At 41.2% G+C, this 16292-nt stretch overlaps 1 protein-coding gene and 1 pseudogene across 10 annotated transcripts in view; both read right to left on the bottom strand.

The window, feature by feature from the left end:
- The window catches only part of DENND5B (DENN domain containing 5B), a 224053-nt gene that overhangs the window by 10645 nt on the left and 197116 nt on the right, over positions 1–16292 (bottom strand). For all 9 annotated transcript variants that reach the window (XM_086401458.1, XM_086401461.1, XM_086401460.1 and 6 more), the window contains 5 exons: positions 11345–11473; positions 8659–8780; positions 3296–3441; positions 1350–1468; positions 336–523 (listed from right to left, as the gene is read on the bottom strand). In XM_086401458.1, the coding sequence (XP_086257584.1) occupies positions 336–523; positions 1350–1468; positions 3296–3441; positions 8659–8780; positions 11345–11473 (704 nt within the window). The remainder of the gene's footprint in view (positions 1–335; positions 524–1349; positions 1469–3295; positions 3442–8658; positions 8781–11344; positions 11474–16292) is intronic.
- On the bottom strand, positions 13562–16064 carry LOC147372503 (glucose-6-phosphate 1-dehydrogenase pseudogene; annotated as a pseudogene). Its single transcript, XR_015164135.1, has one exon. The product of XR_015164135.1 is annotated as a glucose-6-phosphate 1-dehydrogenase pseudogene (transcript).

Here is a 16292-nt window from a genome sequence, read left to right as displayed (position 1 = left end):
ATATGAGAGTACTATAACTGTCCTTATTCTTCCTTGAAGTTTCAGGCAAAATATTATTTATTCATACCTTCAGAGCATAACTGAAACACAGCAGGTGGTTTTTTATTGGATTTTAACATCTAAATTCTTCAGGCTTTTAATTATTTGTAATTATCCTGCCTTATTTCCCCCCTTTTCTCTCTCCACTCTAAAGTCTTTCTCACAAATTAATTTTCCTCAGCTTTCTTTTTAATCTCCTTACCATAATTCATTTAACACAACAGTTTTTTATGAAATGGCCACATGATGCCTAAAACATCTAAGACACATTGGAAAATAAAAAAACAACTAATTACTGGTAGTTTTTCCTGTCAGTGATGTGATGCTCAGTCTCCTGGCCACAGTGGGTGATTTCTGCTGGGGTGGAGTCCGACACTGCTTTACTAGATCCTCATCTGCTGCTGATGTCATCAATTCTCCAATGAGAATTCTCTCCAGACTTCCATCATCAATGCCTTTCCCCAGCCACCGCCCACATGGGAACCTAGCAGGACAGAAATAACCTTCAGAATCTCCAATATGTTACTAGCTTTAATCAGAATTTTTAAATGGCATCAAGGGTGAAACCCATCATTTTAGTGGGTGATCAGCCTGTGGGTGATTTTTTCATTATAAAAAATTGCAAACACTTAAAAAAGAAGACAAAAAAATAGACACCCATGTTCTTATGACTTAGTTATAACATTCTCCCATATGCTTCATTTTTGTTTTTTGATAAAAGTATTTTAAAGTAAATCACACATCAGGACATTTTACTAATTACTTCAGTGAATCTCTGAAAAATAAAGAAGTCTCTCTTGTATAGCCATAAATTATTATTATCAAATTAAAGTAACTTTTAAATATTTTCTCATACCTCATCTGTATCAAAATTCTGTAGTTAGTGTCAACAAGAGTATCTTCAAACTAGATGTTAATGGGGGAATTAAGTTCCAGGAAAAAAGGGGAGAATGTTCTCAAAGAGGAGTGCTGGCTGCAATCAGGAGTGTCCAAAAGAGCCTTTTGTCTTACTGATATTATTTTAAGTTTCTTTTTTTCCTTTTCTTATCAGAGTTTCAATCTTTTTCAACATATTTGTGGACTAAGTGTTAGCAGCAAACACAATCAGTCTTTTTGAGAAGTATTTTGGGGGCAATTTTGTATTTGGAACAAAATAAAAGAACTTTGTTATTACATAAACAAGACAACCCAAAAAACTAAAGTAAAATTCAAAAGGTAGTGGGAAAGCTTTAGAATGAAAATAATTCTCAAACTTTTTCTTGTCTAAAAAGTATTAAAAGAAGTCTGAACTCCCAAGGACATTTACTTACCTATATGTATGTCCTGTGATTTCATTTCTGACCATGACACAATCCACTAGCCATTTGGCTAACAGTCCTGAGTTATCGTGACCGATCTGGACAGTCGTCAGCTTCCCCAGATTCTGGCACTGTAGGGACAGGACCACAAGGTACTCAGTTCCCAATCTTTTCCTGCCACCTCTCAGCTTTAGTAGTGGTTCCAAACAATTTACAAGTGCAGAGGACTCTGCATAATGTGTTCTGTTGTGCACTAGAGAAAAATATCCAAATAGATCCCTTCTAATGAGACAGGAAACATAGGAACGTTATTAAATGAGAGGGATTACATAATGTCTGAGAGTAGATATGTAAACAGGTGCTTGAAGAACACTTGGGAAGGAACAATGATTTCCAACTGGAGAATCCAGAAACATCACCGTAGATTTTTTTTCCTTTGAAGGATGAGAAGAATTCCAAAAAATGGGAAAGGATGCTATTTAGTTATAGAGAGGTCAGAAAAATAATTATAGACATAAAAAATCACCAAGTTCTTCTGCTTTAATAAATACTAAGGCAGACTGACCTCAAACATCATCTAGAAGTCTCTGAAGCTACTGTTAAAAAAAAAAAAACATAGTTATCAGCATTCTTCCTGACCTTTTGTGCGTAAGTACAAAAGAAAGTGATGATAAAAAAAAAAAAGTGATGATAACAGAAATGGTAAAAATAAATGTCAACAAAATTCTGATGAAAGATCACAGACCCCAACTGACTATGTATAGCTGGGAACCTCAAAGCTATGAGTTCTCAAAGCACTTCACATCTTTGAATCATAGCGATCTAGGTGATGGAGGAGGGCATGTTGAATTAGTTGTGGCAGCAGAGATGGAAAGAAGCAGGCAGATGTGAGAGTCTGGAAACAGCAATGATGGGACTTATAATGCAGTTTATGCTTTATAGCAGTCAAAGAAAAGCCAAGGATTTTAATCTTTTATATACAGATAGCTGTGAGCCCACTGAATAGTGTCAAAATAAGCTCTTGGGCAGTGTCATGACTCTGAGTGGAAACTGCCATTCCTAGACCCCAGGAACAGAACGTTCAATTAGTACCATTTCCCTTCGGAAAGGAGAACAGATGTTTGTCTCCTTTCTGCATGCCAGGATCAACCAGCATGTGGGCTCAAAAGTATGGGGCTACTTCACCAGGTAAGACCGGAAAACTGACTATCATAGTGAGAGGTATTTTCGCAAGATCACTTTATAAATATCACCATGTGGTCTAAAGGCCAAAGCATGAAAAGCAGCTCCCGTTCCCTTTGTCCAGGTTCAGGCAGGGTGAATTTACAGTTTGGAAGAGAACCACTGTGGGGAAAGCATTCACCTGAATGTTCTCTACGTGCCAGGTTTTACAACACGCGTTGGGAATTATGGAAAAGGACCTGGCAAAGCCCCAGAGTGCACCACTACAAGTAGAAATACACAGCTTAACAATTAAAATAACAATAAGAATGCAAAACAAATTCATGTGTTCCAGACAACTTTTGGAGAAGGCAATGGCACCCCACTCCAGTACTCTTGCCTGGCAAATTCCATGGACGGAGGAGCCTGGTAGACTGCAGTCCATGGGGTCGCTAAGAGTCAGACACGACTGAGCGACTTCACTTTCACTTTTCACTTTCATGCATTGGAGAAGGAAATGGCAACCCACTCCAGTGTTCTTGCCTGGAAAATCCCAGGGATGGGGGAGCCTGATGGGCTGCCATCTATGGGGTCACACAGAGTCGGACATGACTGAAGTGACTTAGCAGCAGCAGCAGTAGCAGACAACTTTAGGTATATAATCTTCTAAATGATCCTGCATGCTTAATTACCCTTTGTATTATTTGACTCGGGGAAAAATGAAAAACTGAAACTGGCATTGTTGTGTAGAACTATGTATGACACTTTGTGCTAAGAAAGCAATTAGCTGAACCTACTTCAAAAGTCATTTCAAGGAGGTTTTTGGGAATCTGCATTACTCCCGTGTCTCCTAGTTCTCCTGATACACAGATCCAAGGGTTTGACGTGATGATCGCGTTGCTCAGCTTTTTGATGGGAATGATCACTGACCTATATGGAATCACTGAAAGAAAAATGCTGAAATTAATACAAAATAACAATGAAGTTCTCCTGAAGAAAACAAATATATGTTCAGAATTCTGTTGGCTTTCACAGATAATTTGCTTTTTAATGATCTATCAAGATATAAACTTAAGCAACAGGATGAGATCATAACCTCCTCTAGTCTAGAAAGATGAGGTCTGGTATTAAGCCACAAGTTCCAGTACTTGTACTAGTTTCCATACTTATACATCATTATGTATACATGGCATTGTTGTTGTTCAGTTGCTAAACTCTGTCCGACTCTTTGCAACCCCCATGGACTGCAGCACACCAGGCTCCTCTGTCCTTCACTATTACCTGGAGTTTGCTCAAATTCTTATACATCGAGTCAGTGATAACTATCTAACCATCTCAACCTCTGTCACCCTCTTATCCTTTTGCCCTCAATCCTTCTCAGTACCAGGGTCTTTTTCAATGAGTTGGCTATTCGCATCAGGTGGCCAAAGTATTGGAGCTTCAGCTGCAGCAACAGTCCTTTCAACAAATATTCAGGGTTGATTCCCTTCAGGATTGACTGATTTGATCTCCATGCAGTCCAAGGGACTCTCAAAAGAGTATTTTCCAGCACCACAATTCGAAAGCACCAATTCTTCAGCACTCAGCCTTCTCATGGTCCAACTCTCACACCCATAACATGGCATGCTTATCATCAGCACTACATTTTATAAACAATGTCAGGCATTAGCACCAGAATACCTGTGGACATAGACAGTGACTGTGTAGTATTTTCATTGCTTTGATGTTTTTATTCATTTTGTTCCAAAATGGAGTACAAATGAGCATGGTTACTGGCATGGTTTCATATAAGGAAAGTGGTTGGTGACTACTTGCATAGTATCTGCTTGTTGCTGATTTTCTTGGGCAATGCTTCACAACACTGCACTCCAGAACTTTCTCACCCCAGTGTTACAGTCCTATATGCAAAGCCAGTAATAGACAACAGCACCTCCATTCCAGTTGTAATATGAAGTCTATTAGCTACAACTTGGAAAGGGGGCTCTAGGGCAAGAGATGCCTCAGGGAGAGAATAAGGATGCGGAAAGGAATTTGTGAAATCGTCCCTTTGAAGGCTCTTCAAAGGCAAGCCACTAGATGTCACTGGCCAAACACCATCGTTTGCTCAAATGTGGAACCCACAGTTAGGCATTCCACACACCTCCATTTCCTTTAAAAAATGAGGACGGCTCAGACACATTAGCATATTTTTAGCCCTCAGAGCCATACTTTTTTTTTTTTTTTTTTAAAGCAGGGTAGAATCAATATTTTGGTTGGTATTCTCTTCATCCAGTCACAAGAGAACTATTAAAAAGTCCTCTTTGAAAGAACTACATGCAGGATTAAAAACAGTCACTGGACAAGGGGCTCAGATACTGCCTCACAAGAGGGGTTCATGTTTCAGTGTGCTCTTAGATGAGCAAAATGAATGGGATAAATGGCTCATTTCTCTAATTTTACATAGAGGACTTTCTTTCTGTTGGCTGAATAACTCCCCTTTCTGTCCTTTTATTTTGGCTGAAGGAAAGGAAAATGTCAGAGAAAAAGGCCATATTTTCATGGCTTAGTAATCATGAGACTCAAACGATTTTTGAAACTGAAAGCAGAAGAGGTTAGTGCAAGATGTTATTTTAGGTGCCAGAGGCTACTCATTTCTTTCACTAATAGGATTAGAAAAGATGCAGAAAAAGGCTTGTTTAGGGTCAGCAGTTCTGTTGGCTGCAAAGGGCTCACAGATACACAACAATGATTTCATAAAGCAGAAAAAGAGTAGTAGTATTAAACTCAGAATATTTATTTCATGAAGTATTTCAATTCCCTAGTTTTAAGAGTTACATGGATAAAGAGAAATCTGCAGATATGGGGAGGAGCTTAGGAGTCCTAACTCCCTCTGCAATTTCTTTTCTTTCAAAATTGTGTATAACACCTTAGCTTCTAATTAACTAACAGTATCTTGACAGATATTACAGGTTAGTCTAATAACCATTCTAACTCCATTTTCTTTGTCTGCCTCTACCAGAGACTTAGAAGACCAAAACCTACACAACTCTGCCCAGTGAAATACTGGTTATATTTATTGAAATTTCTCAGAAAACTATGTTCTTCTGGCACAGATTCTGACCCCTCTTCCTTGGCACTGCTTCCTTCTTCAGGCTGGAGGGTAAACTGAGAACAGCTATCCTGTGATCATGAGGTGATTAGCACACACTGGCAGCGGTCACAGGGCTTGGGTCTGTGATAGCACTGCAGACTGCCTACTTCAAGACTTCTCACTGTGTAAGAAAAACAAAACTACCGATTTGTTTAAACCACTGTTTTCTGATATTTGCAACTGAAAATAATTCCTAACTGATACAAGTAAAAATTCTCCAAAGTAGGGAAGGGGACCAATGTGACAGAATAAATACTATAATTTAGTTTATCAAAAACACATCTTCAATCAGTATTTCCTCCCTCTTGTTGTTGTTCAGCGGCTAAGCTGTGTCTGACTCTTTTTGACCCCCATGGACCGTAGCATGTCAGGTTTTCCTGTCCTTCACTATCTCCCAGAGTTTGCTCAAATTCATGTCCCTTAGCATTCAGAGTCTATTTAACCACCATATTCTCATTTTGCTCTTGACGTCAATCTTTCCCAGCATCAGGGTCTTTTTCAATGAGTTGACTCTCCATCAAGTGGACAAAGTATTGGAGCTTCAACTTCAGCATTAGTCCTTGCAGTGAATATTCAAGGCCGATTTCCTTATAGTGACTGGTATGATCTCCTTGCAGTCCAAGGAACTCTCAAGAGTCTTCTTAACACCACAATTTGAAAGCATCAGTTCCTTGGTGCTCAGCCTTCTTTATGGTCCAACTCTCACATCTATACATGACTACTGGAAAAACCACAGCTTTGAGTATACGGACCTTTGTCAGCAAAGTGATGTCTCTGCTTTTGAATACGTTGTCTAGGTTTGTCACAGCTCTCCTTCCATGGAACAAGCACTTTAATTTCATGGCTGTATTCACTGTCCTCAGTGAGGTGATTTTGGACCCAAGAAAATAAAATCTGTCACTGCTTCCACTTTCCCCCCTTCTATTTGCCATGAAGTGATGGGACTAGATGCCATGATTTTAGTTTTTTGAATGTTGAGTTTTATGCCAGCTTCTTCACTCTCCTCTTTCACGTTCATCAAGAGGCTCTTTAGATTAACTTTACTTTCTGCCATTAGAGTGGTATCATCTGCATATCTGAGTTTGTTGATATTTCTCCTGGCAATCTTGATTCCAGCTTACAATTCATCCAGTCAGGCATTAACTGCTATATAAGAAGTTATAGAAGTTACATAAACAGGGTGACAATTTACAACCTTGTCTTACTTCTTTCCTAATTTTAAACCAGTCAGTTGTTCCATGTAAGTTTCTAATTGCTTCTTAAGCCACATACAGGTTTCTCAGGAGACAAGTAAGGTAGTGTGGTATTACCATTTCTTGAAGTATTTTCCACAGTTTGTTGTAAGCCACACAAAGGCTTTAGTGTAGTCAATGAAGCAGATTTTTTTTTTTTTAATTCCCTTGCTTTCTCTATGATCCAGCGGATATTGGCAATTTGATCTCTGGTTCCTCTGCCTTTTCTAAACCCAGCTTGTACATCTAGAAATTCGCAGTTCACGTACTGCTGAAGTCAAGCTTGAAGGGTTTTGAGCATAACCTTACTAGTATTCAAAATGAGTGCAACTGTATGGTAGTTTGAACATTCTTTGGCACTGCTATTCTTTGGGGTTGGAATGAAAATGGACCTTTTCCAGTCCTGTGGCTGCTACAGAATTTTCGAATTTGCTGGCATATTGAATGCAGCACTTTCAAAGCATCATCCTTTAGGATCTGAAATAGCTCAGCTGGAATTCCATCACCTCCACTAGCTTTGTTTGTAGTCACATTTCCTAAGGTCCACTTCACACTCCATGATGTCTGGCTCTAGGTAAGTGACCACACCATCGTGGTTATCTGGGTCATTAAGATCTTCAACATTCAGCAAGATTCTGAAGTCTTTCTGAATCATCAAAGTTTAATGATGTTCAGTTTAGTTAAGTTGCTCAGTCCTGTCCAACTCTTTGCAACCCCATGGACTGCAGCACACCAGGCTTCCCTGGCCATCACCAACTCCTGGAGCTTGCTCAAACTCATGTCCATCGAGTTGGTGATGTCATCCAAACATTTTGTCCTCTGTCGTCCCCTTCTCCTCCTGCCTTCAATCTTTCCCAGCACCAGGGTCTTTTTCAGTGAGTCAGTTCTTCACAACAGGTGGCCAAAGTATTGAGTTTCAGCTTTAGCATCAGTCCTTCAGATGAATATTCAGGACTGATTTCCTTTAGGGTTGACTGGTTTGATCTCCCTGCAGTCCCAGGGACTCTTAAGAGTCTTCACCACAGTTCTAAAGCATCAATTCTTCAGCACTCAGTTTTCTTTATAATTCAATTTTCATATTCACACATGACTACTGGAAAAACCATAGCTTTGACTAGACAGACCTTTGTTGGCAAAGTAATATCTTTGCTTTTTAATATGCTGTCTAGGTTGGTCATAGCTTTTCTTCCAAGGAGCAAGCATCTTTTAATTTCATGGCTGTTCAGTTACATGTTTATTATTATCATATACTGATTCTTTGAATTTATGTGTTTCAGATAAGACACTGCAATGTTTGTTTAATAAAACATTCCTCTTCACATCAACCCCATTTCCTACTGCAGGATGGGTTTTTTGGTAAGCAGACTCTGAGTCAGAAATCAGCATGAAGAATGCTGCTTCTAGGTTCAACATGTGAGGAAGAAAGGGTGGGCTGAGGCAGAAACTGAGCTCTGATGCTGTGAGTCCTCAGCTGATACCACAGTGACTTCTGGGGCAGCCCAGGGATCAGGCAGGGATCCTGGCTGGCTTTAGTAGGACGGACAGCCTCAGGGATGGTAGTTTTCTTTGGTGAGACATTCCCCAAATAGCCGAGGGTGTCTTCAGGAGGTGGGGCTGCTGGGCTGTAACCTTTATTGCTAAATGGAGATGGGGTTGGGCAGGGAAGGTTGGGGGAGGGGTGGATGTTACAGTGTCTGTCTCACTGAACTGTGGTATGTCTCACTTTTAAAAATATAAACTCTTATTCCATTAGTCATCTGAGCAGCACTTCACTTAACATTCACTTCTCCAGACTTACTGATAGTGGTGAAGACACTGGTGAAGCAGAAATAGTCCACAGCATTGAGGGAAAGAAGATGGTAAAGAAACTGCTCTCTTTCTTCTTCACAACGGAGAAAAGCATAACGTTTATAAAGCTTCCTAGGAAAGGATAAGACAAACACAAAGTAATAGTATTGTGTATTTTTCTTTATGTCTTCCGCTAAAAAATACTTCCTCTTAGACAAACGATGAGTAGAAACTTCAATCTAGAAAGAACAGACAATTCATAAAAATGAATGTATATACGTTAATATTTTAACCTACTTAGTAATTAAAGAAACAACCTCCTGTGAATTCATTTTGTCCATTAAAGTAATAAAGATTTAAAATTAATGATCAGTGCTGATGGGGGTGTATGTGGGGGGTGGCAGTGAATAACAGAAAGTGTAATCTGAAAATTTCAGAAAAGCAATTTGTTGGTAATATTTAAGTAATTAAAAATAATTATTCTTTGACTTATTAATTTTATTTTAAGGACTCAGTCCTAAGGATATAATATGAAATGGCAAAGATTTACTCACAAATGTCCACTTGAATATTATTTGTAAAAAATAAAAACACTGAGTTGGCCAAAAAGTTCATTCAGGTTTTTCCAACCCAATATATCATAGTATACTAATTTAAAATAAAGTTTAGGACTTTCCTAGTGATACAATGGGTAAGAATCCATCTGCCAATGCAGGGAACACAGCTTCAATCCCTGGGTCTGAGAAAATTTCACATGTCATGGCGCAACTAAGCCCAGGCGCCACAAGTACTGAGCCTGAGCTCCAGAGCCTGCAAGCTGCAACGAGAGAAGCAACAGCAGTGAGAAGGCCACGCACCGCAACTAGAGAGTAGTCCCCTGCTCATGGCAGCAAGAGAAAGCCAGCATGCAGAGTGAAGACTCAGTGCAGCTAAAAACAAATTTTAAAAAATCTGTTAAAAAAATTAAGTTTAAGAAGAATTTTAACAATAACAAAACTACTACTCCCCACATCTGCTATTAATAGCCTATGGTGGATTTTTTTTTTTCCTCATCCCATGGCTGAAGGACATAACATTCACTAAAGATAAATTTTTAAAAATACTGACTAGTTATAATCATCCATATTATAGTGTTTGGAAGATATCTTTCTGGAAAATTTAAACCACTCTGTGTTTCAGATGTTTCATTTCAAATAAGGATTGAATTTTAACTGAGTAAGAAAAAAACTACTGCTCCCTAAAACAGTAACTTTTTATTAAGCATTTACATTTAAGCATTTCCCAAGTATTTCATAATTATTAATATATCTAATCCTCGTGATCACATGAGAGGTAAGTCTATTAGCATTCTCCTTTTACAGATGAGGAAAAGTGACAAAATGAAGTTAAGGATCTTGCCTAAAAGGCCATTCAAATAGTGAATAGTAAAGGCAGTATTTGAACACAGGCATTCAGATTTCAGAGACTTTATGACATAGAAAATGTTATGGTATAATATTAACCTGAAAAAAGGGTGAGCTGAATTGCAAATACAGTATAATCTTAACTAAGAGAACATGCATAGAAGGAAGTACAGTAGAAAACATGTAAGATACTTAGTAGTTACCTTTACGTAGCAACATTTTTAAACGACTATCATTTTCTGCTTTGTACTCTGGCCACAAAGGGCAGAAGACTTATCAGCAGGGATAAGGTGTGGGGAGTGTAGTCAGTTTTAAGAGGAGACGGTCAGGTTCACAGGCTGTACTTCACATCATATATTCTTTATCTAACTCATTCTTTGGATATTAAGAGTCATCCTAAAATGCTCCAAGGGATAACTAACTCTACAGTGATACATACAAATTTAAAATCACAAAAAGAATTGGGTTATGGTGGGATTCCAACACTCTCGTGTTTGAGGTCTCTGCTGAATCCTTTGCATGCCTTTGCTCTAGAGAACCCCAAAGCCCTTAATTTTCAAATTAATTCTACTATATGTATTATCATCCAGGTTTCTGATGGAGTAAAGGGAATCAATCAAAACAGTTAATTAACTAATATGCTCTTGACTGGTTTACTGGCTCTACACTACTAAATATAAGTATTGGTAAGACTCTCAGAGAAGCTCTTTACTATGGACCTTTTAATTTTTTTGCTACTCCTGGTTTTGTTGTGATCTTCACAATATGATACAAGGTTTACACAAATTCAACCCATCTTTTGGGTATTTCCCTTGTGGCTCAGCTGGTAAAGCTTCCCTTGTGGCTCAGCTGGTAAAGAATCCACCTGCAATGTGGGAAACCTGGGTTCAATCCCTGGGTTGGGAGACCCACTGGAGAAGGGAAAGGCTACCCATTCCAGTATTCTGGCCTGGAGAATTCCTTGGACTGTACAGTCCATGGGGTCGCAAAGAGCTGGACACAACTGAGCCACTTTCACTTTTTGGATGCTACCATCAACCTGTGGGACTACTTAGCTTTTTTTTCTGAAAAAGGTAGCACCATCTGCCTCTGGCTATGAAATCTGTACCCTCCCATATATAATCAAATAGGAGGTCATGACACAGAGTTTCTGAAACATGTGCCTGTTAGAAAGGAAGAGTGCATGTGCAAGGAGTGAACAACTCATGCTAAAGAAGGCAGCCTGTCAGTCTATGCAACTTATTTTGTAGGCATAGGTCATAGAAACAGAAATGCCTCGAGGCCACCTCTTACTTTGTGAGCAGCTGGTTAGAGAGCAACTGCTTGAGATGCTGGGACAAGACCTTCTTTTCTAGAGACAATCTTATCCATGCTCGAGCTCGTCCGACATCAGTCTTGATCTCACTCATGTTTTGAATATGCCTAAAGAATAGTAAAACAGCAAAGATGTTAATCCTAAGGCTAACCTTGAACTGGAAAAGAATTGAAGAATTACAGCACTTCGCACAGAAAAGTTATTTTCTACTTAGAGGGAATAGGCCACACACCATTTATGCTGATTAAACTTCAAGTGTTCCATCTGAATCATGAAATTAGTCCCACATCAGAATTACCATTACAACATGACCAAACAGACAATATCCTAAGATAAAGCACTTAACACTCATTTACTCTTTCAGGTTTTATTTTGTTCTTGTTTCATGCTTGCAGATACATATAAACTGGCAATCAGTTATCCCTGACCCTCAGAAAAATAAAAGTAATAAAACAGGCTGTATATTCATGCTCTTACTCAAAATAATTGTTCTACAGTTTAATTAAGTCTCTGCTACAACTTTAATTCACTGAATCATTTTTCAAATTGCTCTGACAACATCTGGAAAATATGAAGTTCCATTTTCTATGGCATTAGAAGAAAAGCTGTATTATACTAATAAATTAAAAATTCTTAAAAATTTGAAAGACTTAGGATACTGTGTGGCCACAAAAAAATTGTGTGATCAACCTCCAAATGAACATTCAGTTCAGTCGCTCAGTCGTGTCCGACCCTTTGCCACCCCATGAATCGCAGCATGCCAGGCCTCCCTGTCCATCACCAACTCTTGGAGTTCACCCAGACTCACGTCCATCGAGTCAGTGATACATCCAGCCATCTCATCCTCTGTCGTCCCCTTCTCCTCCTGCCCCCAATCCCTCCCAGCATCAGAGTCTTTTCCAGTGAGTCAACTCTTCACATGAGGTGGCCAAAGTACTGGAGTTTCAGCTTTAGTATCATTCCTTCCAAAGAAATCCCAGGGCTGATCTCCTTCAGAATGGACTGGTTGGATCTCCTTGCAGTCCAAGGGACTCTCAAGAGTCTTCTCTAACACCACAGTTCAAAAGCATCAATTCTTCGGCGCTCAGCCTTCTTCACAGTCCAACTCTCACATCCATACATGACCACAGAAAAACCAGAGCCTTGACTAGACAAACCTTTGTTGGCAAAGTAATGTCTCTGCTTTTCAATATGCTATCTAGGTTGGTCATAACTTACATATATGTATAAATTAGTATTCTGTGTTGAAGTTGATGCTATGCCCAGCAGGACTGAATTAATCTTCCTAAATTATTCCCCTCCTAGGAGGAAAGAAGGATTGAGCAGGAAGGACAAATCTAAGGGACAGGGTAATTATAGAAACAGTACAATGAGTCACTGAAAAGTCTTTGTGATTGTGACCCACGATCCTTTCCTTTGATTTTTTTTTAAGTACAGAATGACTTATCTCAGCTGTTATAATCATTGCAGATTCTGATGATTCCAGCATTCATAAAAAGGAATACCCTCCTTGTAAAACACATCTCTTCCCCCTGCCCAGTTTTATTGAGATATAATTGACACACAACATATAAGGTACACAACATAATGATTTGACTTATATAGATTATGAAATAATGATCACAATAGGTTTAGTGAACATCTACCATTTCTTATAGATACATTAAAGACAGTTTTTTTCCTTGTGATTAGAATTTTTACAATTTACTGTTAACAACTTTCATTTACATTGTACAGCAGTGTTGTCTTGTCATGTTGCACAACACATTACATCCCTACTAAGTACTTAAAATTCAGAGTTTACACTTTTTGACTGCCTTCAGATGATCTCCCTCCAACCCACCTTGGCCTCTGGTGATCACAAACCTGATCTCTTTTTCTATGAACTTGTTTGTTTTTGCAGTATAACTGACCCACAACACTGTGTTAGTTCCTGCTACACAACAGTGATTTGATTTCTATACATTTCAAAAAGATCACTATGATAAGTCTAGCTGTCTTCTGTCACCATACAACAATATTACATAGTTACTGTCTATATTCCCCACACTACATTTCATACCTGTGACTAATTTATTTTGTTAACTGAAAGTCAGTACCTCAATCTCCCTCTATTTCTCTCCTCTCCCGAAGCCCCTGCCCTCTTAGCAGCCACCTGTTTTCTGTATCTATGACTGATTATGTTTGTTTATTCGTTTTCTTTTTTAGATTCCACGTATAAGCGACATCATGCAGGATTTCTCTTCACTTAGCATAATGCCCTCTAGGTCCATCCATGGTATAATACACACATTCTTACTTCTCTCCTTCCTTCTTTCTCTCTCAATCCCTGGATGTAAAGATTTAGCCTCTCAATCCAGGGCACCTACATATGATCAAACACTTTTTTTATTCCATTTGCTGGTTTAATGACAGGGGACTGAGGTCGGGCATCCCACCTGCTGCTTGGTTTCCAGTGGGGAGGACATTCGAGGGGGACATTTGAGGAAGCCAAGACGGTGGCGGGGTGTGCTGGGCAGCCTGGAAGTTCCTTCCAGGGGTGACCAGGAATATCAAATAGCACTGAGGCTGGTGCAGAAGCAACTGGGCCTTCCTCCTGAGTTCTGAGGAGCCTGCTGACAGCCATGGCCCACTGAGGCCTACCACTGCCCCTACCTATGGTCCTCTAACTCCAGTCATCTGGAAAGAGCCAGGACAGATGAAGAGCCACTCTTCTTTCTTCCACTGGGGCTCAGTTTTGTGGACAGAAGCTGGCTCACTGGCTGCTGGGGATGGTCACAGTGTGATTCTCTTGCGCTTGTGGTTGAAGAATGTAACTGGGCCCAAGGCAGTCATGGTACAGTGTGGCCAGAGCCTGGAGCCGGTATTGTGAGGCTGATGGTTATGGTCTCAAGGTCCTCCTGAAATGGGGTCAGACAGTGGGAAGGACAGAGAGACAGGCCAAGGTGGGTTGGGGTGGGGACCAGGTGCTCAGGGCTCAGAGCATGTGGCATTCACCCACTTGTTGGTCCCTTTGTACTGGAAGCCCGTTCTCTTCATCAGCTCATCGGCCTCTGTGGGGCCTGGGCTACCACAGATGTAGGGGATGGGCTGGGGATTCTTGCGATTGATCTGGTGCAGCGGTGGGGTAAAGATGTACCCGGTCTGCTGAAGCTCGTCACTGCACACAAAGTGCATCTGGCTTCCACCGAACATGTCCAGGATGAGGCGTGCTCATATGCATCAAAGAGCTTCACGTTCTTGTATCTGTTACTGTAGGTGAGGTCCAGCTCTGACTCCTCAGGGTTGAAGAACACGCCAGGCTCCTTGGTCATCATCTTGGCATACACAGCCTCCTTGGGCTGCACATGGATTACCAGTTTGTTGCATTTGCATTGCTGCTAGAAGACATCACCAGCCACGTTTAGGCACTGCAGACACACCTCGGTCTTGTGCTAATTCAGGGCTCTGCCGCAGCACAGTATGAAGGGCAGCCTATCCCACCTCTCATTCCCCAGAGAACATAAAAGCCGCAAAGGTGTCAGTGGTGGACCCATGGGGCACCCTGGGGTCCTCTGGGTACCCTCTGGTGGCCTCACCTTCTTCAGTGGGGTTCTCCATATATTGGCTCAGGACCACATTGCTCACCTGCACCTTTGATATACATTTCAACACCTTGACCTTATCATCATGGATGTTATCTGAGTTGGTGGAGGTGGGCTTCTCCATGGCCACCAGACACAGGATCTGGAGGAGGGGATTTTGCATCACCTCCCAGATGATCCCAGATTCACTGAGGTAGCTCCACTGGCCCTCAGTGCCAAATGGCTCCTTGAAGGCTCCATGCAGGCAATGTTGTCACGGTTCCAAATGGGGCCTAAAGATCCTGTTGACAAAACCTCAGCACCATGAGGTTCTGGACTACCTCCTTACCCAGGTAGTGGTCGATGCAGTAGATCTAGTTCTCACAAAACAGGGAGGCTGCGTGGTTGGACAGCTGGTTGGAAATACGCAGGTCCCTCCCAAAGAGCTTCCCCATGATGATACGGTTCTGTCTGGCTCGCGCAGGTGTCACAGATGTTCTTGGTGACAGTCCTGTAGCCGCTGGGGAGCAAGGCCAGGTAGAAGAGGCACTAGCCTGCAGACCCTAGTGGAGAGCGTTCACGCCACTGTTGAGGTGCTCCTAGGAAGCCACGTCATCATACTGGCTGGCCATGTAGGAGCTGTGGGCAAAGAACTCCTCCAGCTTGGGCTCCTTCTCTGGGGTGGACTTGCTCTGCTTGCGGATGTTGGCCACTGTGAAGTGGGAGTCGGTGTAGCCCACAATGAAGGTATCTTTTGGCAGAAGCCATCCTGGAACAGCTACCAGATGGTGGGTAGATATTCCTCTTGAAGAGGATATATACATATTAAGATATATTGTCCCTGATTGATGGAAAGAATAGCTTTGGCACAGCTCTTCCCACAGTATCCCACACGTCTGTGTCTGGCTCAGAGCCACCTGCTCTGCCATGATGCTCTCTGTGCTGGGTGCCCGGCTGCAGGTCACCTGTGGTCCCCAGTACTGCACTTCCATGTCTGGATGCCTTGTGAGTCCTCATGTGTTCGCATGTGTCCCTCCCTCCTTCGTCCTGAGGTTTGGTTTTCTTGTGTGCCCTGGGCAGAGGGTTCCATTTCTGCAGTGTGATCACGCCCCTCGATCCCAGTTGTAGGCCAGCCTTCTTCAGCACACCCCCCACCCCTTGCTAAGGTCACCTGGTCAGGTCAAACCAGCCCTATTAGGTAGCCTCGTGGTGGCTATTCCCCCAGCAGGGTCAGAGCTAGGGAGGCTCGCAGCTGCAGCTTCCCGTCTGGGGCAGACTCCCATGCGTCTGATCAAACACTCTTGATAAACAAAATGTAAAATAAAGCATTATCACATCACACAAGAGGCTTAAAGAAGTGGCT

Source organism: Bos grunniens, chromosome 5 (assembly GCF_055505025.1).
Source record: "Bos grunniens cultivar Pamir isolate PY7600 chromosome 5, Bosgru_T2T1.0, whole genome shotgun sequence".
Classification (NCBI taxonomy): Eukaryota; Metazoa; Chordata; class Mammalia; order Artiodactyla; family Bovidae; genus Bos; species Bos grunniens.
The sequence above is the reverse complement of the archived record's forward strand: the minus strand, read 5'-3'. Positions and strand labels throughout refer to the sequence as shown.